This window comes from Nipponia nippon, unplaced genomic scaffold (assembly GCF_047370975.1).
Source record: "Nipponia nippon isolate SJK-2023a ecotype South Korea unplaced genomic scaffold, ASM4737097v1 scaffold_17, whole genome shotgun sequence".
NCBI lineage: Eukaryota > Metazoa > Chordata > Aves > Pelecaniformes > Threskiornithidae > Nipponia > Nipponia nippon.
Window position 1 is genome coordinate 221831 of NW_028262333.1, and position 26604 is coordinate 248434.

The following is a 26604-nucleotide window of genomic DNA, read 5'->3' on the forward strand; positions in this document are numbered from 1 at the left end:
GATTTCTACTGGGATCAATCCAAACACACCGATTAAAAGATGGCCTAAATACAGACCCACAAAATGCTGGAAATACACTTTGGCAAAGGCAACTAGCAGGACTTGGGGATGGGCTAAAGATTCTGCAGATAATGTACCACTATCACCTCTCAGTTCATACAGAACTGTGGGCTGGGGTGTAATTCTTATAAATTACATTCCTCTCCATATGTGTGCAAAGGGACATCAGAGTCTCACTGTGGCCTGTGAGCTGTTTTACTCTACCTCACTGCAGAGGTACCCTGCTAAATGCATACAGTTGCTGTTGTGGTGCTGTAAGTCCTCGCCAGTCTTTCAGGGTTTCCTCAGTTCCTTCTCTTTCAACATACCCAATTTACGTTGCTGTACCTCAGCCGGCATTTAATGCTCTCAGGGCTTTGACGTGGGGATCTCTACCCCGTCACCGGGCCTGCAGACACACGTCCTGCCAGGAGCCTCAGGCTCGGGCAGCGGTGAGAGCAGAGCGGCCTGGGCTGCCAGGTCCCGGCAGGCCGCGCTGGGACCCCCTCCGCGGGCTGCGAGGGCTCGGCCGCGGCGGCACCGTAGTCACCACCGATATGGCGGCCCCTGGGCCACGCGTTGAAGATAGCGGACGCGACGCCGCACTCAAGATGTCGGCAGTAAAGCCCCGCCCCTCGCTGCCCCCAAGATGGCGGCGGGGCAGCCCGGCTCCCGCCCCTGGCCGGCGCCGGAAGTGGGGCCGGAAGCGCAGCGGCGCTGGCGGAAGGGGACGCGGCGGAAGCGGCTGCCGGGGTTAACCCTCCCCCCGCGGCCACAATAACAGGGCGGCGCTGAGGGGCAGGTAAGGAGCGACGGGCTGGCGGCGGGGGGCTGAGCCGGCGGGGCTCGGTGAGCCGGAGGCTCTCGCGGCGGGTGGGCCTGGTGCGGCGGAGCGGTGCCGCTGTCCCCCTTCGCCGGCCGGGGCTGTCGTTGCCCGGCACCGGAGCCTCGGTGCGGCCCGGCCTGGGGCCGGTGAGGGCCGTTCCCCGGTGTGACAGGCCCTGAGGAAAACCGGTCTCCTTCCTGCCGCTGTGGGGGAGAGGGGGAAGCCCTGAGACGCCGCCCCCGCTGAGGGAACGGCGGCGTTTGGGCTGACTGCGGGGAAGAGGGCTGTGGGGAAACCTGCTTTTATATCGCTTATCCGGGCAAAAATAAATTTGTTCTTTTTTCTATACCTTCTCCCCATAAGGAAACACCTCTTTTAAATTAGCGCTTCCCAGACCGTCCCTAGCTGTTCTCTCCGCATTTTTGTCTAAAGCGATCGTTTCTGCCAGGCGGCGCGGGTCTCCCCGTGCTTTTTTAAGCTTTTTAAGTTCAGTGTAGTGGTTACTAATCGCGAAGATAGCACATCAAGCTGTCGTTTCATACAAAGACTCTCGTGAATTAATTGAGCTGGGAGAGCAAAACTGTTTTATCAGCTTTATTAAATATCTGAAGAGGTTGGTTTTGTTTTGTTTTTGTTTTTTTTTGGAAATGGGGTAAGCTTCCTCGTGTAGAACGAGATGTTAAAGCTGCACATGTTAGCTCAAAATAGTATCAAAAAGAGAACGTATTTTGCAGAAACTGCTGCCTCATAAGAACTAGGTCATTCTTTCTCCCTTTTACTTAATGGCAGGAGCCAAACTAAACTACAGTCCAAGCACAGAGGGCAGGTTGTGTTCATTGCATTAAAATTTTACAGGTTTCTTTCAGACTTTTTCCCGATGTGCTGGTCTGTTAATATCTTTCTTTCTCTTACTTTGTATCACAGTCTTTTTAATGCTGTCCTTTAAATACCGCTGTATTGTACTTCATCATGTGTCTGCATCAATCTAGAATTTTTTACATTGTATCCTGCCCTCTGTTCAAATTGAGTCATCAGGTGACATTCACTAGGAATCTGTGTAATACTTGTTTTCATCAGAATCCAATCTCATAAGTAGTTTGAAGTCAGTTTTGGGCTTCGTGAAGTTGAACAACATTACAATGCAGTATTACGAGCATACTAAACCCTTCCAGTGTGCACCAAAAAGAAGGATAGTATGTGTACAGGCAACAAACTCAGTGTCTTTAGCTTTGGCTGAAGAAGTCCCAGCCAATCCAAAGGAGTAGAAATAGATTTCATGCTAATTTCATTATTTTAATATCACCATTTTAAATAAAATATGACAACATACAGTTGTTCATTTAAAATGCATATGGAAACGTGTGAAAGCACGTGTTTTTCAATAGTTAGACCACAAGCTATCAATAGAAGCTATCAATATTTCAAATTTTGTGCCAGCATGTAAATCATTTGTGTTGGAGAAGGCAAAATTTTTCATTTCCATGAGGTAGGTTGTTTTTCTTCTTGGTTGCCACTTCCAGATAATGTAAAGCAAACACTGTGGTATATTTACATCACAGTGAATGCTGTAATGGACTCTGATAAGTTCTCCAAAATCTGTCTTTTTTTTAAAGTTGTTTCTCCTCATCCACTGAATTTTGGTATTCAACCTGTTAAACAGGTTTACTGAGTCAATGATGCTTTACCCTACTTACTGGAAAGCATTCCTTGGCTAAATAGCAGTAGTGAAAACATTTCTCATGCCGTTCATCTGCATGAAGTGTTAACTCAGTTATTCTACCGTTAACATTTAAGTTCATATTTTTTTTAGTTACTTTTTTGCTACTTCTTGTAGTCGATTTGTATGTTTTTAAATGAAACCTATACTGTTGTTAATTCAGTCCTTCTGTGCCCTGTATATGTGCTGCAGGAACAATGCAGACATGAACACATTAATTCGGTAGAGGAAAAGAGGAGAGGATATCCTGCACATTGCTGCTGAGGCAAGGTCTTTCAGTTTTTCTGGAGCTTTGATCTTTAACTAAGCAAACTGAATATTTTACTTGGTATTCTAACCTCTTAAGAAGAGCTAGTTTGAGGACCTTTATTAGGGCATTTTTTGTGAATGATCAGTAGGAGTCCGTTTTTTCTAAAAGGAAAAATATTTATTTTTCTGTTAGACAGGGAATTTAGGCTTTCTGTTTCACTGGAACATGCCTAGTTGGTATTGGTAACCTAGCTTGGTAACCTCTGTAGTCTCCGCACTGCTTTCCTGTGATTTGTCGTGGTCAAGTAGTGTGTGGATGGTATCTCTGAAGACATTTTATTCAAGCAAAAGAATTGATCTCTTATTAAACCTGTGGTGATCTCCCTCTTTGTCAGTTTCTCTTAGCTCAAAGGGACTTTCTAGTTTATCTAATAATTGTCAGGTTATGTCTGAGACCTCATGTATGGGGCAAACTATAACTTGTTGGAAGAATTTTTCTATTTCTTAGTTAACTCATTTCAGCTGTATTGGGGCTTGTCTTTATTGGCAGATTTTCCTGGGTTTTTTTGGTAAACGACGCTTAACTGGTGTGTCCTCTACTCTCTGTTCCTTTTCTCTTTCAGTTGCACTGAATTTGCATGACGTTGTGAACATTTCCTTTAATCAGAAATCGTTGTAAATATGGGTCCCCGGCGGAAAAGTGTGAAACCGTGCTCAGTGAACAGGGAAGGTTCTGAGTCTACCAAAGCTGATGAGCCAAAAGATTACATGAACCAACTCTCTCATGAAGTGCTTTGCCACATCTTTAGGTGAGCAGCTTGTCAGAAGTCAATTTATTGTTTATTATTCTGTTTTCTGTTTTTTTTCCCAATCTTACCTGCATTGATGCTTGTGTCACATAGTATTCAGAAAGTGTAGATGTATCATGAGTAAACTGGTGAATAAAAACTGGATAAAAAGGGGTGAGAAATGTTTTTTCAGTCCCAGAATTCATTTGGATACTTGGAAAATTAATGTATGTGAATGTTATGAATGGTAGAAGAAGAAGAAGAAATGAATAAGTGATTTAATTCTGTTCACCACTGTGTGGTAACAAATGTTTAAATATTGATTTCAGTGCAGAAATGTATCTCGGGTATGACATAGTTGAGGTGCATGTTTTGAAATTGTTGCAGCTGCTTCATAGTGTGTGGAAGGGAACTTGGATGAGTATATAATCTTCCCTACAGCACAGTCCTTCTCCCAAGATGTTCACTCATGCCTATTATATTCAAAACATAATGTCTTACTGACAAGTTCTTAGAGAACTAAAGCATCTCTCCATTTTAATATTATATTTGTACCTTAAATGTCCTATATTCATTGTCAAAAATTGGTGAGTCGTTCTGCTTAGCAAAATTTCACACTTTGTTAGAGTATGGTCTGAAAATTCTGTTTGAATTTATGTTATTAGGTGTTAGAAATATATGAAATTGTGTAGTCATGCTTGGGATGTTTTTTAGTTTGGAAAAAGTCGAAAAGGATCCACCTTTGATATATCAGAGGGGTGTTTTTTCCTCTCCCAAAGGTACCTTCCCTTGCAGGATATCATGTGCATGGAATGCCTGTCCAGGAAGCTGAAGGAAGCAGTCACTCTTTATCTGCGAGTAGTGAAGGTTGTGGATCTATGTGCAGGCCGTTGGTGGGAATACATGCCCACTGGTGAGTAATGCACTCACTCAAGATATGGCATTAAAGTGGTATTGAGCAAAACTGTCTGTGCTATCCTGGTATTTATAATGATGTGTGCAGGGTGAATTTTCAAAAGCAGTAAAAGGAGTTAGATGTTTAATTCCTTTTGCCTTTTGTGAGATTTGGGTGGCTTCTTTGAGTATGTGGTTTGGAAAATTTATCTGTGTCTATGTGTGTGTGTGTATATAACTGTACCAGAAACGGTGATTCTCTGTAGCAATCTGTAAATACAATCTGTGTTTGTCTGATTATTGTAAGGGAGTTAATCCAAGGGTTAATCCAAGAAGAGGCTGTTTGCATGCAGGCAGGAAAAAATACAATGGAATGAGAGAGCAACTCATCTGCCAACACTTAACAATGTAAGAATAAATAAGTTTTGATGTCACACGTCAAGCCATCTTCAGATCAATAGATAAATTTGGCAACCTAGGTCAACCCTGTGAGTATTAGGATTTCTGTTGGCTTTAAATTACAGTGCTGGGATTTGTTGGGGGAGAGAGCTAAAATGAGTGAATTCTAAAAGTTAGATGATCTGCAAAGTTAGATTTATTAGGGCTGATATCAGGCAGATGGTTAGACCTAACCTAAGATAGATGTAAATACAGGTAATTTACTAATTTAAAATCCTTTTTATGTGTTGTTTTATGTTAGAATAAAATAATCCTTTGCTTTACGAAACTGTTGGATTTCTTTGAGAATTGTGAGCTGTGGTGAATAGTGATGAACTGCATATAACCGATCCAGCTGGGCATTTTTGAGCCATGTAGTTGATAAGCGGAATTCCAGGAAAGACAGAGACACAAAGGCTGACAGTCTGCAGATGTGCTTCATCTGAGAAGGGAGAAAGTATAGTTAACCCTGTAGCCATGAAGGAAACTTACAGCAAGCCTGCAAAATTCAAGGCAGAAGAGTATGTAGGTCATGATTTCTAGAATCTGGAAGCAGAAGACAAGCTATTGCTTCACCAAGTACATCTTTCGACACTGTAGAATTTATGCTACCCTATAAAGAGAACAATGTATTTGGCTTTCCCTTTACAGCTAGGTGTCTGCTGTCACACAAATACCAAATCTGTTGTTGTCATCTTAGGTTTCACTGATTCCAGTTTCCTAACGCTGCTGAGGAAGATGCCAGACATTGAACAACTTTATGGTCTTCATCCCAGGTATCTTGAAAGACGCAGAGTCCGTGGCCATGAAGCTTTCAGCATTCCTGGAGTTTTAGAGGCTTTGCAGGCCTGTCCAAATCTGCTGGTGAGTGGTTAAGCTCAAGAGAGAACCTTGTTCAGCAGCTGAGATGATGCATGTTAACAGAGCAGAAGAAATGTGGCACAGGGCTTTGTGTTCAGACCTGGGCTTTGTATTTGGATCTAGCTGTACAGAGTAGCACTTAATTGTGACCATAGTTGCAAATGAGTACTATTTTCTGTTGCACCAGTGGGAATTACAGGTGCTCTTAAGTCCAGAAATGAGTTAAAACTCTGATCCCTCTGCTTTTAAAAAGACAAGTCTTGCTACAAATTTAAAGTGCAATAACACATTGCATTATGTATAGTGCGTTATTGAGAAGTTAAGAGGATATTGTTGCTTGAACTGGTGTTAGAGCATTTGCTTTGCTTCCTTTTATCCAGGGTGTTGAGACCTCTCATTTAGAGCTGGTGGAAGCTATTTGGACATATATGCCACAAGTTCACATTTTAGGGAAATTTCGTAATCGTAATGGTGCTTTTCCAATTCCTCCTGAGAACAAGCTGAAAATTCCTATAGGAGCTAAAATTCAGACTTTGCACTTAGTAGGTAAGTGTGGTAATGGTGAAGTAGTTGGCTTCAACACAGGTGAATTTAAAGGGTTTGAAACTCTGCAAGATTGTAATTCTTTTTAAGAGAGGGAATTTGGCATGTGGCGTTTTTGAAATATTAGTTGAGATATATCTGATAGCAGGTCCAATGGGCAAATTCTGAAAAACCTTGTTGACAAACTGTGATGAAGAACTTGTGTTTAAAATGTTTACAGCTTTTCTCACATGCCACATAGCAAAGAAAGGACTTCCTTTTTAAAGCCAGAATCTTAATCCAGAGAAATTTATCCTAGAGTTTATAGTTTAAAGCTTGTTTAAAATGTTTGTTTTCTTTATGTTTTATTAGGGGTGAATGTCCCTGAGATTCCTTGTATCCCAATGCTGAGGCACCTTTATTTGAAGTGGGTGAGACTCACCAAACCACAGCCTTTTAAAGATTTCCTTTGTATCAGCTTGCGCACTTTTGTCATGAGGAACTGTGCCGGTAAGAGGGATTCATATATGGAGGGGATGTTCTAGTGTGTAGGAAATCTACTAATTCTGTTAAAGCTGCATAGGCACCAATTGTAAATGGAAATCTTAGAATATAAGATTCTGAAAACAGCTACTGTTTTATTCATGATGTTGGATAGAAATGTATCCCTCTCCTGTATGTTATTTGGTGCTACGTTGTTCTGTTGACTTCCTGATCTAGATGGATATATGTGGACATTTTAAAATTCTTTAACGTGATACGTTCAGTGTTGTTAAGTGAACAACCTTCTTTGTCTGTATTGGTTTGTTCTATGTAGGACCCACAAATTCTTTGAAGTATGTTCCCCTAGTGACAGGCCTGGCTTCTGCTCGAAATTTGGAGCATTTAGAACTGGTTCGTGTTCCATTTCTTGGAGGACTTATCCAGCATGTAGTAGAAGACAGCTGGAGATCAGGTATGAAACTTCTTATCCCTCATACTTAAACAAACAAATAAATAAGAATATTAGCAAATACTGGAGGCATGTGAAGCTCGGCTTTTTTGTCTGTAGCGTATCCTTTCTTGATTATTATTTTAAAGGGATCGAGTTTGGAACTATGGTTATGGTGCTAAATATAGCTCTGTATCGAGTATTGTTTTGATCCTTTAACTGCAATTAACTCTTGAAGGTAAGCTAACCTTCCAGTTGCAGTTGTTGGTAAGTAACACTAGCAGGATTGGAGGGGAGTTGGGTGCAAATATGTGTCTTATTGATTTGCTTAAAAAAAAAAAAAGTGTTTAATTAATTCACTTGTCAAAATGACACTGGTGTAGTATAAGACTTAAGGTTGTGATCTGTGATTGAAGTGAAAGAATGTTTTTTATTTGTCAGGTGGTTTTAGGAATTTGCACACTATAGTTCTGGGAGCTTGCAAGAACGCACTTGAAGTGGATCTTGGCTACCTCATCATAACCGCTGCACGAAGGTATGGGCCTTTAGATCTTTCTTTTCCCCCTTCTTCTTGTTCAAAAGAAGTGTCTTAGTAATGAAGTCCAAGAATGTGAAGAAGCAGAATAGCCTTCAAAAATGTAAGGAATAAACATTTAAACTTTACATGACAGGACTATTCTGTGGCTAAAATCACTGGAGTTATGTCTGTTTCTGAATCACTTTGTGTCATATGCCGCCTTCTTAGACCTATATCTGAAAAGTGTGGTGCCGTTAGTCTCACAACTATATTGCTATGTAACTGCCAAATACTGCCATAAAGATACAACAAATATCCTCTTAATCCTGCCATTGTTGAAAGAATATTTTTGTTTTATTACAAGAGGGCATCTTCTTGAGTGGTTTCTATGACAATTATGTTTTGGCACGCCTTTTAATATGAATAATTCTTAATTGCATTCAGGTTGCATGAAGTGCGGATCCAGCCTTCCTTGACCAAAGACGGTGTTTTTTCTGCTTTGAAGATGGCTGAACTGGAATTTCCACAGTTTGAAACTCTTCATCTAGGATATGTTGATGAGTTTTTACTACAGTGTATGACATTTTTAATATACATAAATTATTTGACAAATAGAAGGATTAAATAAGTTGATGTGTTTTCAATCATTTTCTAAGAGTGATTAAAAAGAATATTAACATACCCATATTGAGGCTGCTGATCTCATACAGCCAAATACGTTTTTCTTCACTTCCTGAAACTCTTACTGAAATTGGGAACATCTTAGCTTTATTGAACGGAAGTAATAATCTGATTCATTTTGCCAAATTGGACTAAAATAGGGAGTTAGAAAATCATGCTATAAAGGGCAAGTTTCTGAAATTTACTGCTGTGTTTGCTACTATCTTTTTCGTAGGTAAAATGACGAATGGAGACTTGGTGAAGTATGGCTTGGCTGATGTGGTTGAAAATCCGGGAATTATTACAGATATTGGTATGAAAGCTGTAAATGAAGTTTTTTCTTGCATCAAGTATCTCGTCATTTACAACTGCCCACATCTACATAACCCAAATAATTGGATCACAGGTATTGCACACCTTTGAAATTTTAGAGATATCATATGAATTGCTGTGATAATAAACCAGAATTTTTCTGCTCTTAGTACTGCTTGTTCTATTTCTTAGTAAGCACAGTAGATGATGCTTGGTTTGGAACCATAATGATGCTGGTAACAGTCAGAGTGGAGATACAGAAGATGCCTGCTCTCAAATCTGAAAAGGGTATAATGAAAAATAAGTGAGATAGGAATCCTTCAGGAAATGCATCTCTTCTTTTCCGCAGATCATTCAAGGTGGACCCGACTGGTTGATCTCACCCTGGTGCGATGCCATGCAATAAAGCTAGATTCTTTTAGTCAGTTCGTTGAGTTATTGCCAAGCTTAGAATTTATTTCTCTGGACCAGATGTTCCGTGAACCTCCTAAGGTGAGTCTTTCAGGGAATGGTTGTGCTTTTTATTGTTGCCAGCTCATTTGAAATATGGTGAGCTCCAGCTGTTATGCATTATTTTAAAAGCTGTAATTAATTAAATAGCTTGGTAAATAAATGACTTAGCAGTTGCTATTATCATGATATGTTAGGGAGAATGATGCTGCTTCTGCAGATGGGAGCAGTGGCAAGGTATGATCTTGTATGAGTATGTGACCAGGAAATAAGACTCACGTTGATTCTGTGTTTCTGTTGAGGTCTCTGCTGCTACTTCATTTTGCTGCTGCTTTTTATATGGGTTTTTTTTCACTCTTAGGGATCTGTTTACAGTTTTGTAGTGGGTGAAATGGGGGTACTGTTCCCCTGCTGGAGTGCTTTCAAAGCTTAGGAATTTTATTTCTTCATGTTGTCCCCTATCCCACACTGTAACACAAATCTCTGTAACAGCTCTTGTAACGTAATGAAAACTGCCTACATAAAAAACTGCTTTCTTTGATCATTAATTCTATCTTGAGGCTACTGTGTTCTGGGAGGACTATATAATCTGCTATTTGTATTGATGTAATATGATCTCATAGCAAATGAAATACAATATAATAAACTAAGATTATATGCTTTGTGGAGTTCCCTTTCATTAGGAGTTTAACAAGAGTGTAACTTTTCTGGGTTGCCAAGTTTAAGATGGACATCTGCAACGTGTAGTGTAAGGAAATATTAGGGACAGTTTTCCTGTTCTTCACATGCATATTGTTCTGCTGTCCCAGATACTAGTGACAGAATGCCTTTTCTGTTGGCATTAGGATATGTTGTTGAGATAAGGTGTCCGTGTTTTCAAATCGTAATAGTTGCTCCTTGTTTTCAGGGTTGTGCTCGTGTGGGCCTAAGTGCAGGCACAGGAATTGGTGTCTCATCTGCCCTAGTCAGCAATCAGAACTCTAACAATGACAATGACAACAACAATAACCACCAGAATAACAATAATCCAAACATCCACCACAACAATCACCAACACCCAAATGACCAGAATGAGGAGAATGAGCTGCAGCAAGATGGTCAAGCTGAAGAGCAGCAGATTGCAGCTGAGGGTAATCTGTGATCTTTGTGAACCTTTGTAGGGAGAAATTTTATTTGGATTGCCACTTTTGTAGTGCCCTAGAGAAGATACGACTATACATTGAAAGCTTGTTGTTCTTTCAGTTCCTGGTATGTAACTTTTAATCTTTTCTGAGGGCTGCCTGCACCTCTCTGATACCTGTGTGATAAAAGCTGTCTTTGTATTGTATCTAATAGCCATTACAGGCACATTACAATACAATGATACATGTCAGTACAGATGTTAGCAATGTAGAGTTTCAATACGATACTCATCTGTGGAAGTGTAAAGTGTTTTCTAGGTTCCTCTGGTTAGAGCTGGGAGTACATCACAGTGTCAGATGGTATATTTTTAAACTTTCCCAGCAGAGGCAGAAGTCATGGGAGGGAATGAACATGTAAATCCTCGTTATGCTGCTCAGTGTAGTAGACCAAGACTTCTGAGGAGGAGTGGAAAATTTGGGAGAAATAGACCCCAAAAGTTAGGCTGGGGCCTTGGCTAAAGAGATGTAGAACAAATCTGTGAGAGACTTTATGCAACCTAGAGACTCACTGAAGGAATCAAGGCAGCTGTTACTTATTTCTTGAGGATTCTCTGACTCTCTGTGGGTGCTGGTTGAATTCCTCCTATACTTATGGGCTCTGTTCCTTCTGTTTCCTCTTCATGACCTCATCTTAATCTTTTCAGCACTGAATGAGATGGAGGAGGTGGCACAGGAAGAAGGAATGGCTGCTGGGCAGGGCCAGAATGAGCTCCCGGCTCACAGCCAGGCTGTTGTTCCTATGGAGGTTGACGAAGAGCAAGCAGGTAACTCTGGTTTTGGAAAGAAATTACCTTTTGGTATCCCCTTCTTGAGGGGTTAAATTTTTCAGTATAAGTCTGTTTTTGGATGGTTTTCTTCAGCTGGGTTGTCTGGTGTTTGGAATAATGATGCTAGCACAGCTTACTGCTGTGAAGAAATTTGTTCTGTTTTAAAGTCTGTTTTACAGTCCCCAGTTTTCTTTTGCACATGGAGTAAAGTATCTTGATCTTAAGGCCTTATTTTTGTGCCCAGTATAATAAAAGACTCAGAAGGCCTGAATGAGCTTGTCATGTTCCGATGTTGGTGTTAATGGCCTTACTTCTTTCACTTCTTTTTTGCCTTTTTTTTTTTTCAAGCCAGAACAACTTGTTCCAGTGTTAATTTAATTTGTATTAGTGACATCATTAGTGATACACATTAGTGACATAAGGCAGTCTTGATTTCTTTTATAGCCACTGTTTGCTGGACAACGTAATTTTCTACTAAATATGCCAACAACATGAAGTAACATACATGTATGCTGGATCTGTTCACTTTTTCAAGATAACTCCTGAAAATGTTATTTAACTTCATGTTCCTGTTCATTTCTTGTGTTATTGACAGGCAGATAAGTCATTGTGATTGGCTAATGCTTTTGGTTAGTAGCCAGGAGAGGTAACTAACAAAGCACGTTTATACTGAAGCTTGATAATTCATGCTTCTCCTTCCCACTTCTGCTGGCAAGATTTAGAAGGATAATTGCAGATATTCTGACCGACATTTCTGTCTTTGTGGTGGAGGTTTCAGGGACTGATTACAGTACGTAGTTGAGCAGTTACTGGTACTATTGTGGAAGAACATTTAAGCTGCTCTGAAGCAGAGAAACATTACAGAAAACCTGTGTTTTGTCTTACATTGTGACACTCTTCCTCTTCCGAACTAAAATGTTTTAATGCTGAAATGCAGTGTCTTGCTCTTCTCATATTTGGATTTTAATGAGAGCACCACAGAATGGGTGGCTGAATTGAACCAAATTTATCTCTTGTCAATTTTTCAAGCAGTTCTAAAAGTTCTTCAGCCCTGTAACCCATGTTTATTTTTACATGAACTGTTGACATTCTTCTTCTGTTTTCAGGACCAAGCGGCATTCAGCCTGTTGTAAAAGCAGCACCCATTACTGTCCATGATTCAGACAGTGAGGATGAGGAAGAAAACATGGGGACTTCAAGAGCCTGCATCTCTAATAGCATTGCACAGAATTACTCAGATGGAGAAGAGAAAAGCAGAGATCCAGTGGAAACCAGAGAACCTTCAGGTGTGGAACAAATGGGTTCCTGGCACTGTTAAGCAAAATTTATTCTTAAGCTTCAGTCTTTCCATCTTGTTCAGTTTTATTTTTAGCTTTGTAAAAGGCATGTTCATTTGTTTGCCCCCTAGTCTTTTCTTCCTGTTATAAATCTAGAATGGAGGTGTAAGGACACATCTCTGAGCTCCAATCACATAGTCACTGTACAGAAACACAAAAATAGCGGTGCTGCACTGCTTTGCATACAGAAACCTGCAGCTCCTCTTTTGGATTTCCAAGTGCACAGAATTTCTCGTGTCTGTGAAGCCAAATTGGCAGCTATGTTGTCCGTACGATTCATCTGTCAACTGAAACAAAATGTGACCGTTGGGACAAATGCATGGGAGCTGTAGCCAGCTTTTGGTTCATGGGGGCCCTGTGGGAGTGTCCTGAAGGGGACACTTTAAGATCAGCTTTACTTTGATGGGAGCTTTGGAGGATAGTTAGAATTCTAGGGTGATGTTCAGTACTGTTGTCTTCACTTCCAACCAACACTTACTATTATAGTGTGTGTGTATGTGTATATATATCATTAGTAGTAGTAGTATATATATTATTATGACTCACTCAGAATCAGAGGCCTAGGACTTCATGGTAGTATGACAATTAGAGAGAGACATAGAAAAGGACATTCCCTGTCTTTTGAGTTACAGCTATAAGCTGCACATCTATAAGCTGTTTACAGCTATAAGCTGTGGCACCAAGTCCGAGTCCTGGGTCCGATGCCATATGACGTACAGCCTTTCCAGCAACAGAGGTGACATGCTATTTTCTGTAGTTTGTATTCTAAGTGAAGTAGTTTCATACGTACGCAAGAAAGGAGGAAGTTGAAGTGAAATTGTAATCTACAAGTCATTGACAGATGAAGTACATATGGTATTAAGCCTTAATGAATATTCAGCTAAGCAGTTAACATAAAAATCCTGCATTGTGAAGGACTGAGAAATGTACTGGTCTAGTACTGGTTTAATTTCTGCAAAGCCTAGGACATATCAGAGCTGTAACGGATCAAGTATCTTCCTATTGTAACTAGCATACTCCCTACACGTCAGCCCCCTGTCATTTTAGTACATTTCAACAAGACTGGTAGTTTCAACTTGGAAATCTGCAGAGTACTGTGCTTACAGCGCAGGTGTCCGTTCTGGTTTGAGGGTTGAAATAACCTGCGTTTGGAGGCAATTTTCATAAACTTTTGTAGTGCCAATAATGTTTTTTTGGGCTTGGCTTAGTGTAATTAGCTGAGAGGATTAAGACGGTAGACATTAAGTTCCAATTGTGATTTGTACACTATTCGCTATGTTTTTTTTTATCCATCTGTAAACTGAGACTACTGCTACCTATTGACACCACTTTCTGTACCCAGGAGGGGGAGCTGAGGATTGCTATTGAGAGCATAATCTTTAGTCCTATCTATGGTACTATTTCATTCCTCAGATTTATTCCTCATATATAAGAAAATGGAAGCCTATTATCAGTGTGTTTTTCATGTTTTTGTGCTTTGGCCTTTTTCACTGGTTAGCTGCTTTGTGAAAATATTAGCCTCTCTGGCAAATATGCATCTCATTTACTGACAAACACTCCAGCACATCACTACAAGAACTGCTGCAAGACGTTCTAGAGATTCAGCAACTGCTAGAAATATTATTAATTCCCACATCATGTGAATAGCAGCATGGTCCTGACAAGATTTGTCATTGGCCTCTAGGCTGCCTTCTGTTTTAAGTAATCTCTAACAGAGTGGCACTTAGCATTTATTTAAACTGTGTATTACGTTGTCTCACTGTTCTCTCTCGCTTAACTCTTCCAGTGAGTGGTAAAGGCAAGACACCACTGCGGAAGAGATGTAGTGCCAGCCAAGTGGGCCAGACAAAGCACTTCCATACCAAGGAAAGCAGCTGTGAGAAAGGTTGTCAAGTAACAAGCGAGCAGATTAAAGCAGACATGAAAGCAGCAAGTGACATGCCTGAAAGGAACAAAAGCAAAGATTCTTACCCAGGTTGCAGTAATGCTACAGGATCAACGGGAACATCCAGCTCCTGCCGTGCTGTTTCTCCTAGCCCTGACTGTGCACAGACAGCTAATAGCCACTCTGCTGGCACCAGTCCAGCGATTGGAGATGAATCCAGGCAATGTGTCTGCTCGCCTTGTAAAAGTGAAGGTTCCAGCAAGAGAGAGACCGAGGAGAGCTCTGTTTGTTCCAGGTGTTCCTGCTACAAGCCACAGGATGCACAACAGAGGACTAGTGGGTATTGTGGTGGGGATTGCACATCCGCAAGTCGGGCCTGCAGGAACGGACCAAATAGCGCTGGGTCAGATTTTGCACTTAGGACTCTGCCAAACTGTGGGCCTCCAGGAGAGACAAGTGATGAGAGGACTAGTGGGAGTGCCTGTGCGCCTGCCAGTGAGGAGGAGAGCAGGGGCTCCCAGAGAAGGAGCTGTGAGATGGAGTATAAAGAAGAGTATCCTCGCCGACCACTAACAAGAGCTAGAAGCAAGCTGTCCCATGTCCCTCTGGTGTCAGAGTCAGGTATGACCTATATGCATATGTTAATTTCTGAGTAAACTACTGTGCTTGCATGAGACAGTATTGAACAACAGCAACACCCACAGATAATACTGAAGTTCAACACTAAGTTTACTGGTTAAGAATTTAAAACTAAGTGGTTTGTCAAAGGGACAGAATATTGATGGAACAGAAATGGCTGACTTCACTGTCATAGCTAGGTAAAATAACAGATCTCTCTGAAAGAGTGCCAGTGACGTTTTTCTCCATGCAAGTATTTCTGTATGTGTTATCCGTACATACTAAACAGTGTTTGATTTACTCATTTGAAAACCAAATGCAACTTCTTTTGACAGCTTCTCTCTTCCTGTGAAGGCTGTTATTCATTGAAACATAAGACTGTCTCCCCCATTAAAATTCTCCCTTTAAAAGGAAGAAGACAGCAGGTATGCTCAGATCTTAGCAAGAAGGCAAAAGTTAATAACTGATAGTTAATCAGCCAATAAAGAAAGCCATAATTATAATGGAGCCAAGCTTGTGCACCTGCATATGGGATTCTACTTCCAAGTGTATAAGGCATGGTGATCAAACTCGTTGAAAATTGTCTTTTCATTAAATAGGTTTGTGCTTCACATCATGTAAAACAAACAAAATGATAAAATAAAAACAAAGTCCTGAAGGGCTGGAATGAAGCCAGAAATGTTGGGAGAAAAGAATAGATGCGAGGGGGGAACTTGCTGTTTCTTCCAAATGTGCTTGCTTTCCAAAATAATCATCTTAGTCTGTCATGGCACACTTTATAATTACCTCATATATCTAGGATTCTTTGCTGAGAATATCTGGCAAGTAAAATGAAACTGAAAAATAAAACATGCCAGTTACTGGACTGTATGCGTTGGAGGTAGAAGAGGTTGATTGCAAATTCGTATCTCTGTTAACGTGGAATGATTCAAACACAGTATGTCCTAGTGTCTTTCCAGTTTATCTTAATGTTCTCAAGCATTAACGAAACCTAGATCACCTAGGATATTGTTCTGTAGCTAGAGGCATCTCAGATTGAAGAAGTGATCTTGCTATTAAATTTAAAATGTCTGTTTTCTACCTTGTTCCATTATGACTAGTAATTAGTCTACAAAAATAAAAAGAAAATACTTCCTCTCTATCCTCATCCGTTACCAAAACATGAAGTGAAGTCAGTCAGATCGAAGTATTAAATCAGGTTATCTTTCTGAAAGTATCTCTGTTTACATGTTTCAGTTGTTAGTCAGGAAAAAGATCTGTTCTGCTTGTGGAGAAAAATATCTCAGTATTTCCTATATTTAGCTTACTAACAGTCAGAACTGTTTTCCCAGCTCCATACAATTATGTATATGTCTTTATGCAGTTATTTTCCTCTTTGAAGCATCAGATATTAGCTGATAATTGAGGCAGAATATGAGACTTGATGTGTCATTTTTATCTTTTAAATCTGTATTTAATACACAGGGCAGTGAGGCTTCTTCTGCCTGGCTGTTACAGTGCTTTTCTTCACTAGGGTATGATATACAGCTCATTAGAGCATAACCTGAAAATGCTTTATTACAGAGTTGGAAATGTTTTTCCATAAATAGTCTAAAAATGTGCCTTGAATATGACTGCTTTCTATTATTCTAGCATAAATGACATTGTGGTTTTTGGCTTCTGTAACAAATCTATGTTTGATAGTAGAAATATTCCCCCCCTCCTTAAATTATTTACTCATATTAAACAGTGGAACAAGTCAAATATTAAAAGACAGTGACATTTTAGAAGCCTTATCACCACAGACTACCTGGCTGAAGGACAACTCATGTGTAATTTTGATTTTTGCTTTTGTAAAAATGTAAGCCACGCTTTTTCTTGTAATAAATGTGTTTTTTTAAGCTTCTTTTAGTTTGCATTTGTAGTGAAGCAACTTTACACATTTTAAAATGCATGTTATGTTAAACCTTCTGTAAAAATTTCTTAGCCTTGGGCTGCACCTTGAACAATTCAACACAAAATTGAAAGTTTTTCCTATCATAAAGCTAGGAAGTATCTCACTATCTGTAGATACTCTAGGAACTGTCAAAAAAATTCCCTGGGGATGATGATTCATGGGTGCCACAAGTTGAGTACTTAAGATTACATCTTTCAACCTGTGGTGCCCCTAAAGCAGTAGCCTGAATTCTGGAGCTCATATGCCCATTGAATGTTACATGGTAATTAATCGTTTACATGTATTGGTGGAATCTGATGATGTTAAGTAGGAAAAGAGATATTTTTTAATGTTAATGGTAGTGTAGAATGGAGTAGTTCATGTATAGTCTCTAATATTTTGCACTTCTATCTTGAGTGTGAATCTTTGTGAACATGCCGTATGTTTTAACAAAAAAGGCAAAGGAAGCTTAATTTTAGTAAAATAATTTCTTGTTTTGTTCTGTTAATCACAGAAAACTAATTCTAGGGCCTTTTTTTTCTCTTACTGTAGGAAGTAAGGGTGGTCATCTATCATCATTTCTTTTCAAAGCCTCATCTTTTAAATCAAGCAGGAATTTGATGTCACTGGTACATGAAATGGAGTAAGAAGCAGCTTGGGAACATCGAAGTATTTTATATCTGGGCATCCTTTGCAATATTAGGAAAAACTTAGTGACAGTTATAAAGAGCAGACTTCCAAGTAGTTTGAGATTATTTCTACTATTTAAAGCATTAAAGCTATTTTGGTTCTTGTGTTTGTCAAGAATGTTCTGTTTGCTGCAGAGAACCAAGTGTAACCTAACAGTTCATCTTCTGTTCTTTACGTGGCTCCACATCTTTCTGTGATGTTGAACTTGTAGGTTCAGCATTCCTGTGTTTTCATCTATAAACAGCCCACCCCCCTGGCCCAAGTTATTTAGTATGAATGATTCTGAACAACAAACGTGAAAGTGGTTTTTGTGCAAGGAAAAGAGAGAGAGTTGTTTTCAAGCCAGACAGGTATTTTGATCTGCTTATGTAAGAAACGTACATTCTTATTGGACATTTGCCTCTAGCACTTCAGCTAATGCCTCTGTTGTTCTCCTGAAATGTAAACAGAAGAAAGATTTTTCTGGTTTTCTTTTTCCAGAGGTGGCCAAGCCAAAGCCACGGCAAACCACAAAGCGGAAAAGGACAGCCGACAAGTCCACAAGTACAAGTGACCCGGTTATTGAAGATGATCATGTTCAAGTAAGGTCTTTTTCCTCACCTGCTACAGGTTTATCAGCTGGGGATGCTCATGAACAATGATGGAATTATACAAGCTTGTCTTCTGTGTAGAGCCAGATGAGTTATAACTGATGTTGCTGCTCTCTTTGGTCTTAACCATATACAGGAAATTTCTGTGTTACATGCAGTGATACTCTGGCTGAGAAGAGCTAAGTATAAGCTAAAGCTAAACTTGAAGTTTGTCAGATGCTCATGGCTATAGTGCTGCATGAAGTCCTGCCTTCCCACGGTGTGCTTCTTGATATGCAGGGAAAAAATGTATTCTCTGGCATTTATTTTTGAAACGACAGCATAGGTTACTGCTGTTAAAAGAAACATAGGATATGTAATTACCTCTGGACACAGCAAGTCAGCTGTTACTTTGCAGGCTGGAGATTCTCTTAGTATATAAATAACATGAGTTAATTCTTCTGCAGTGAAGATCAGTCATGGAAGGAGAAATCGCAAGGTCGGGCTTACTGCATTGGGGCTGTTTACCCAAGGATCATACTCTAGCCGAGCATGAGATGGCTTCAGAGGGTGACTCTGAACAGCTGACTTAAGCTTCTCTTCTGACTTCTGCTGTAAAGGAATCTGCTTGCTTTTCTTTTCCCCTCTCTGTCCAGTGAAGAACTTAGCCTCACTGATTTAAGATAGCTTTTGTGAATGTGTCCCATAATATTTTTCTGGTTACTAGGATGCATTACAGCTTTTGTGATTAGCATAAAAGATATTTTTGGGTGCATGATTTTTCTTCTTAAAATATGCCATTTTGAAAGAACAGTATTGTGGTTTTTAAATTTTTTTTTTAAACTCTCTGTGGTTACAAGGAACAGCTTAAATTGCTGGAACTGGAAGAACCCATTGCAGAGTGCTTCTCTTTTCTCTTTACATGTGTTTACTTTGTTTTAATAGAACTCTCTTTAGTCTTCTTTGTGTAATTGGTCAGCTTCATCCTTGGGCTGCTAAATTTTGCTAAAATTTTGAGTGATAAAACTTTGAAAAATTCAGATAAAAACCCAAAAAGATCCTTTCTTATTACATTCTCCCTGTGCTCATGCTATTGGAAATGATTCTGCTTAGGTGTTTCTTGAGCTTGATGCATACTTTATTTTTCTAACACTGATAGTGGACATAGAGGATTAAATAAGTTATGTGTATAATGTTCAACCCTCCATGTGAGGTTTCCCTCTGAGATAGTGCTGGTAAAATACATTGGTATGGGAAGTTCAAATCGTGATTCTCTGCCATGCCTTCTTCTGTGTTTAAACAAGGGTTACTGTCCAGAATTGCCATTTTTTTCATTGTAGTTGGAAAATAGAAATTGAATAGTAGAGGGTTTGAAGTTCCTGAGAGATGATACTTTTTTTTTTTTTCTGATAGAAATTGTGCTTTCTGATATGACTCCTCTTTTAATCTTGTGAAGTTGCTCTTTGACAGTTTATGATGTTACTGATCAGCAGGAAGTCTTTTTTTCCTCATTTCCATCAGTAGCCTAGTCATCTCAAATACCTGTTGCGAACAGAAGCTGTAGTATATTGATTAGTATTGAGTTAATATCCTTCTGTATCTGTCAGTATCTTTTAAAATTCAGTTTATTTTATTTTTTTTCTTTGTTTTTACCCTGTCATAGATTTTTTTTTTTTTTTTTTTTTTTATTTTCACCAGGTACTGACTTTGAAATCCAAAAACCTTGTTGGAATCACCTTGACCAATTGTGGAATAACAGACTTGGTTTTGAAAGACTGCCCCAAAATGATGTTCATACATGGTATGTAGTTAATGTCATGCGTACCTGCTCCATCTGGCATTATTAGAAATTTCTGAAAGATTTAGTCAGTCCACTGCTTATTTTGTGTTCATCAGCTGCTTTGCTACAAGTCAGATGGATGCTTAGAACACCAAATATTACTGCTTCTTAATTTGAATGCCTCTTTCCTTATAAGTCGTAACAGGTTTAATAAAGATTAATATCAGAAAATCAACAGATGAAATTATTTGACAGTTAGGAAGATGAGATGTTTATTGAAGAATGATAATACAGTAATTGGAAGTTGATGAAATGAGTTTCAGAGTACCTTGTTTTTTCTCTCATTTCTTCCTGCTTCCATAGATTATTTAGCTGGCATGATGATAACTCTCCTCCTTGACATGATAAAATTCTGTTTTAAATTGGAGCACTTAAGCTGCATTAGATTCACATGCCAGGGTGTGTGACTTGTCCTGTATTGAAGCATTGGGTCATTTATTGTTTTCCGCAACATCTACACTAAATAACACATTTTCTTCTGAAATGAGGTATCTCTGCTTAGCAGAGAATGAAGAATTTATTTATTTATTTATTTATTTATTCCAGAATACTTCTCAGAACATACATTAATTTTTAACTAAATTTTAATTACATGAGCAGGGTTACTAGAAAGGGAATAGCTTTATTTTACATTGTGTGGCTTTACAATACTCTACATTTGATCTGATCTTGAAGTCGGTGGTTTTCAATTGTGGCAGTCCACAGACCGTTTCAGGGGGCTTTGTGAAAGGAAACAAAGGGAAAAAAAAGTTAATGTTAGAATAAATTCGACATGGCCTTTTAAAAGGACTCTTCTTACAAGTTCACAAGTTAAAAGTTTGATCATAATGTGGAAGAAATGAACAGTTAGTCTATTTCTTCGATATACGTAAGTTGCCAGCTCTCCAAACTACAGTAATTGTCTGTTACTTACATTACTTGTTTGCCTTCTGTTGAAACAGTTGGTTTTGAAAATCTCTGACAGGAGGCTCCTAAGGTCTTTTCAGTATTATATTTCTTTTCTTTTAATAATTTTGTTTGCTGATTTATAGCTACAAGGTGCCGTGTATTGAAACACTTAAAAGTAGAAAATGCACCAGTTGTCAATCGGTTCGACTATGCCCAGTGCAAGAAGTTAAACATGGATCAGGTTCTGGATCAGATTCTCAGGATGCCACCGGAAAGAAACCGGATCATTTATCTTCGTCCAATGCAGCAGGTACACAACCAGCTTTCATTTAATCAGGAACAGATCTGAAGTTCTGACTGTATTCTTTCACCACTCTTGGCTTCATGTGTTTTTCAATTAATGCAAGAAATGTAAATGTTAAAATAACACAACTCTGAGAAACTTGTTTATTAAAACTTTATCCCATCGAGGCTTTTATTGCAGAATCTGGAGCTTGGATGATACTGCATTTTAAGACTTAATGTTACCATCTCCAGTATTCATTGCATTAGAAGATACTGTAAAAAAATCACAAGGCATTGAACTCATTCCAAACTGAGTAACTAAAAATAACTGTAAGAACTTAGATGCTACTAAGTTGGCTTGTAGTTACGTATAAGCAGAAGGATGACATAGGCATAGGTATCTGAAATCTTTAACCCATGTCCTATTGGATTTAGTAACAGCAGTCACTGTTTTGAATACTACTTTGCTGAAAGCTGCATCCTCTTTTGATGCTAAACAGTGTTGCAAGACAGTTGTGGTACTGGGAGCCACCCTTTCGTCCCCCAGATTACTTGTAGGAGATGTAAGCGCTGACATTTAGTGAGTTGTTGAAGTCACTTGACAAGTAAATAGGAGAGCTTAATTTAAGATCCATAATGGTTTTTTTTACTTTATCACTCTAACCGGTGCATTCTATATTATACTGTGATGCTGCTTCTCTCATGCAAAGTAATGTTTTTTCTGGTTCAGTTTGCCTGACCAACAAGGGAAGGCTGATTTTGTATAAAAGCCAGCTTTCCTTTGAAACCAGATCTCTTGCTTTAGCTCTTAGAGGACAGTGGTAAGACAATTAGGAAAAAAAAGAAAAAAAACAAACAAACCACCAACCTAAAACCAACCTGTCCCCCCAAGCTAGAGACAAATTCTGAGAAAGTGAATGTAGTGTAGACCATTTTGTAATTTTATGAAAGTTAACTTAAATATTGGAGTTGCAAAACGCATCAGAAAATAGACATTTCCCATCAAATTCCACTACTCAAGAAGATTCATTGGCCAAGCTGCACTAGGAAAGTTTTACTTCACTTAATCATGTGTTTGATTACGTATGCTGTTAAAATTTCTTTTCACTGGACATACTCATTTGGTAGATGTCTGCTCTTGACTCTAGAATCACATCTCTCTGTCTCGGTTACAAGCCTTTGTTTGCTGCTTTTCACAGGTTGACACGTTGACTCTCGAGCAGAAGATATTTAGTGGCCCTTATCCATACCACATTTGCATAATTCATGAATTCAGTAACCCACCTAATGTCCGCAATAAGGTGCGCATTCGGAGCTGGATGGACACAATAGCAAATATCAACCAGTGAGTACTTGCCCTCCAGTAACTTTACAGAAAAGGTATTCTATCCTGATTCAGCAGCTACAGCTTCAGTCAAGCTGTAGACTTGCTGTATTCTGTTAGCCAAATTAAAAAAAAAAGGCTTGTTGACTAGCAAAGGTTGAATTCGAGATGGTGCAATGTAGAATTTCAATGTCAAGATGTATCTAATACAAAACGTAGATTAAATAAGCCTAACCATATGAAAAATACTGTAGAATTCTCCAGTTCTATTCCATCCAGCAGTAATGCAATTGAACATTGAAGTAGTCAGGATGGCTGAGGAATATCTTTGAATCTGAAAACAAGTTTATTTTATTAAAAAAGGGAAAGACTGACTTACTCCAAGAAATAATGTTAGCTTCTAGGGAAGATGATGTGCAATCAATATCAGCTCCTTACTGAGGAGTAAAAGTTTCCAGCAGCAGGGAATTGTATACAGTGGCTCTCATCCAACTGTTTTAAACCAGTGTTTTTGTTGTCCTGGTTTTTCACTAAAATGACTAAGAGAACAAATTTACTTTTGAAGTTTTGTTTAGTTGCAGCTATGTTGGATTGTTCCTTACAGATAGAAAGCTATATTTAAAAGGTGGCGTAATTGGTTTCTCATCTAAACAGTACACATTCTCTGTGGTTACTCTCAAAAGCAAAGGGATTGTATACTGAGTTTGTGTGAGGGTCTTGAAGGAGTGTTTCTATGGATTCAGGCTCATTAAAGGAAAGGCTGTGTAATAGGATTTCCCATTTGGTTTTTCTCCCTCCCGCCTTCACATTTCCTGTCACTACAGGCTGTAATCTCTTCTTCCTTCTCTCTAGAGAGCTTATTAAATATGAGTTCTTCCCTGAAGCTACACGAACTGATGAAGACCTGAAGAAATACACTAAGTACCCTTGGGGACGAGATATTTACACTCTAGAAGGTGAGTTTTTAGAGAGAGCTGAAAGCTGATGATCAGACTTTTGCTAAGATAAGTAACTTTGCATCAAGTTACAAGAGACATGAATAATAATTCTTGTGAGGGAAGTGGAGGACCTTTGGCACAGAGCGGAGGAATTGAAGTGAGAAGGTGCTTTTCCTGCATTAGAGTGACCGATCTATGTGATATCAGTGAAGTTTACTTGATGAAGAGTGCTGATGCTGCAGGAGTGACATTGTCCTCTTTGTATCTTCATCCTGTCTGTCTTCTAGGTATTGTGGATGGTGCCCCTTACTCCATGATTACTGACTTCCCATGGTTGAGATCACTGAGAACAGCAGAGCCAAACAGCTACGCTAGATATGACTTTGAGGATGATGAGAGAAGTGAGTAATCTTTTTTGATGTGTTCAAAGAACTTTAACGTGTTGCTTGGTCCCAAGTTGCTAATGCATTCCTTTATTTTTCAATTTTCTAATTCTTATGCTATTTTTGGTAGACTATAAATAACTACTTCTAGCAGTGTTGGGAGCTGGATGAGGAAGGGGTCCAGCAGAGGAGAGGGCCATAGTACTACAGCAGTGTATTGACCAGCCGGAGACCCCTAATACTGACAAAATCAGAGAGCCAATCTGGTGCTTAGCCTAAAAATGTGATGGGTTTGTCGTATCCAGAAGAATGAGTGCATTTAAAACACAGACAAAACTAATGTCGTGATGTGTAGTCCCAGTAACTCATGTTCTGTGGAGTTTACTGGCATTACTGCTGAAAGCTCAGCTGGACTGCTGCCCGTGGCTTTGCTTTATGAAGGGCTGTTAAGGTAGCCTGAAGAGAGTCCAGCAAAGAGAATTGCGACTCACAGAAACCTAGGAGAAAAGAGGAAAGAACTGGACTTGAAAACTCTGGAACAGGGATGATGTGGGTTAGAGTTTAGGATAGATATGCCTCTTTCTATTTAGGAGCTTGTCTTATAAAATATTATAGTGGGCAGTTCCTAGGACTCTCAATTAAGAACCTTGCTTGGTAGCAGGGAAAAATACGTTCTTCCACTACTTAATTAAGAAAATCTTGGAATAGCCTTCATTAGAGGTATTTTTAATTGACATCATTTTGGATATTCTTATCTTGCTCTAGTTCAAGGGGATGAAGCTCAAGAGGATGAGGAAGAAGTCTTTTTTGGCTATACCTTTCTTTGATTTTTTAAATTTTATTTTATTTTTATTTTATTTGAAACTGATTCATAGACTTAATGTTTGTAGTTCAGCATGTAGTCTGAATTATAAACAAATGATACGTATTTGATTTAAAAGAGTAATTAGATTAAACGTGATGTTAAAGCCATAAAAAATAAAGACTGCTGACTTATCCTTAATTGCTCTTGTTTATAAAACATTTAAGTGATCATTGAAATGGATAACGTGAAAGCATGTCAGATAAGTCTCGGGGGGAAGGCTTTGTTATGCACTGGGATTCCCTTCACTTGCAGACATATGGACTTTGCATACATTAAATGAGTATTGGAGCTATTGAAAGGTTTAAATATGGGGAAGGCAGAATACCTTTTCTGCTTGAATAATATTCCTTAAACGTGGTTGCTCGAATAATATTCCTTAAATGTGGTTGCTCAATGGAAGATTTTTCTGTTTGCTTTGTTTTCCAAGACTATCTCATGTAATGGAAAACAGATTCGCTTGTGAATTTCTTCATAGGAAAGATTCTAGTTTTTATTCTTATGTGCCTTCCATAGCTACTATTTATGCACCACGAAGGAAAGGACAATTGTCTGCAGACATCTGTATGGAAACAATAGGAGAAGAGATCTCTGAACTGCGCCAGATGAAAAAAGGTGTATTCCAGCGTGTGGTGGCTATCTTCATCCATTACTGTGATGTCAACGGTGAACCGGTAGAGGATGATTACATTTGAGTGGATACCCTCGCTGACCTGTCATCTCTTCCTAAATTCTGATTGGCACTGCCGGCCAAGAAAGCAGGTGGATTCTTTCCGAATGCAAAGCATTTTCTTGAAACACATACTTTGCAGTTGCTCTCTCACAGTTTGGAAAAAAGTATGTAGTAAATGTATAATGAAAAGTAAAAATTGTATACTAAGATTTGTACATAGAGGAAAGAAAAGAAAAACTTCCTAATACTGAGACTTTATTTCATATGTTTATACACTTTAATTTAAATTCCATTTTAATGAAGGCCAATAATTAGGAACAGGGAAGAATATTTGAATTTTTCAGCCCATACAATTCATAGCAGTGTTTTATTTCTTATAAACAAAATCCCATTTGCTGTGTTCAAGAGTCATCAGAATCTCTTTTAATCTGTGCCTTTTTCTTGAGCATTTAAGAGTCCAGTCTGAGTAAACCTGTTGAGCACAATCTGTGTGTCCTGTGTGCATTTTTCAAAGAGAATTATTCTACAGCTGTTGCAAAGAAGGCCAAAAGCAGAAAAAAGGTAGTGAAGTTGCTGATATGTGGTAGTTTCTAGAGTTCATTAAAAACATTTTTTGGGAAAGAAAACTCCACATTTAGCATCTCGGAAACAGGAGATATGTTCTAAAGTATTTTGTACCATTAGATTTCATTTTAGTAGTGTACTTGACTCTGTAATATGAAAAATAAGTTGCTAATTGTTGGTTCCACTCTCTTTAGCATAAATCTGCACATACTAACTGGCTGAAAGCTGAATTTTTCCTTAAGACAGACAGGAAAAGGGATGTGTAATTGCTTAGTTGTAGCTGTGTCAGTACAGGATCCATCTGACTCAAACTGAGCTTTCAGGCTGATTCATGCTCACTCATGAATGCAGATTTTCCTTACAATCAGTAAATACTGCTGCTCTTTGCCCCCGAATACTTGTTTTTATTGTATATAGAAAATGCCTGTGGTTCGCACAGTATCCATAGATGTTTTGTGTCTCTGTCCAAGATTTGCTGCAAGTCCAGTGTACAGGTATAAAAATGCACAAGTTAGTATTAAGCTAGCTGGCTTGTGTGCTGTTAGTAATGTGCCCTGTGGGGGTGGGAGACCTCGTAAAGGCTAATTTGCTGTGCCATGAAACAGTGTCTGCATGCACGCACGCACAGCTGTGACTGCCCAACTGCACCTTCAGATGTGCCATACAATCGACTATGGCCTG

The 26604-nt window shown here is 39.0% G+C and overlaps 1 protein-coding gene across 40 annotated transcripts in view; it reads left to right on the plus strand.

The window, feature by feature from the left end:
- The first annotated feature begins 748 nt into the window (after window positions 1-748).
- FBXO38 (F-box protein 38) overlaps window positions 749-26604 on the plus strand; it is a 43664-nt gene continuing 17808 nt past the window's right edge. For 32 of the 40 annotated variants that reach the window (XM_087753569.1, XM_087753566.1, XM_087753568.1 and 29 more), the window contains exons 1-22: window positions 749-841; window positions 3455-3640; window positions 4399-4532; window positions 5652-5815; window positions 6193-6358; window positions 6707-6844; window positions 7152-7289; window positions 7707-7800; window positions 8227-8357; window positions 8678-8848; window positions 9104-9246; window positions 10112-10334; window positions 11030-11149; window positions 12259-12438; window positions 14276-14995; window positions 18078-18178; window positions 19865-19967; window positions 21038-21204; window positions 22379-22524; window positions 23356-23459; window positions 23729-23842; window positions 25203-25523. In XM_087753569.1, the coding sequence (XP_087609695.1) occupies window positions 3513-3640; window positions 4399-4532; window positions 5652-5815; window positions 6193-6358; window positions 6707-6844; window positions 7152-7289; window positions 7707-7800; window positions 8227-8357; window positions 8678-8848; window positions 9104-9246; window positions 10112-10334; window positions 11030-11149; window positions 12259-12438; window positions 14276-14995; window positions 18078-18178; window positions 19865-19967; window positions 21038-21204; window positions 22379-22524; window positions 23356-23459; window positions 23729-23842; window positions 25203-25381 (3564 nt within the window). In that variant the 5' untranslated portion in view covers window positions 749-841; window positions 3455-3512 and the 3' untranslated portion in view covers window positions 25382-25523. Of the gene's footprint in view, window positions 842-2795; window positions 2853-3454; window positions 3641-4396; window positions 4533-4820; window positions 5002-5651; window positions 5816-6192; window positions 6359-6706; window positions 6845-7151; window positions 7290-7706; window positions 7801-8226; window positions 8358-8677; window positions 8849-9103; window positions 9247-10111; window positions 10335-11029; window positions 11150-12258; window positions 12439-14275; window positions 14996-18077; window positions 18179-19864; window positions 19968-21037; window positions 21205-22378; window positions 22525-23355; window positions 23460-23728; window positions 23843-25202; window positions 25524-25805; window positions 25921-26604 lie in introns of those variants that run through there. The other 8 variants (XM_087753578.1, XM_087753598.1, XM_087753590.1 and 5 more) reach the window with 7 other exon arrangements.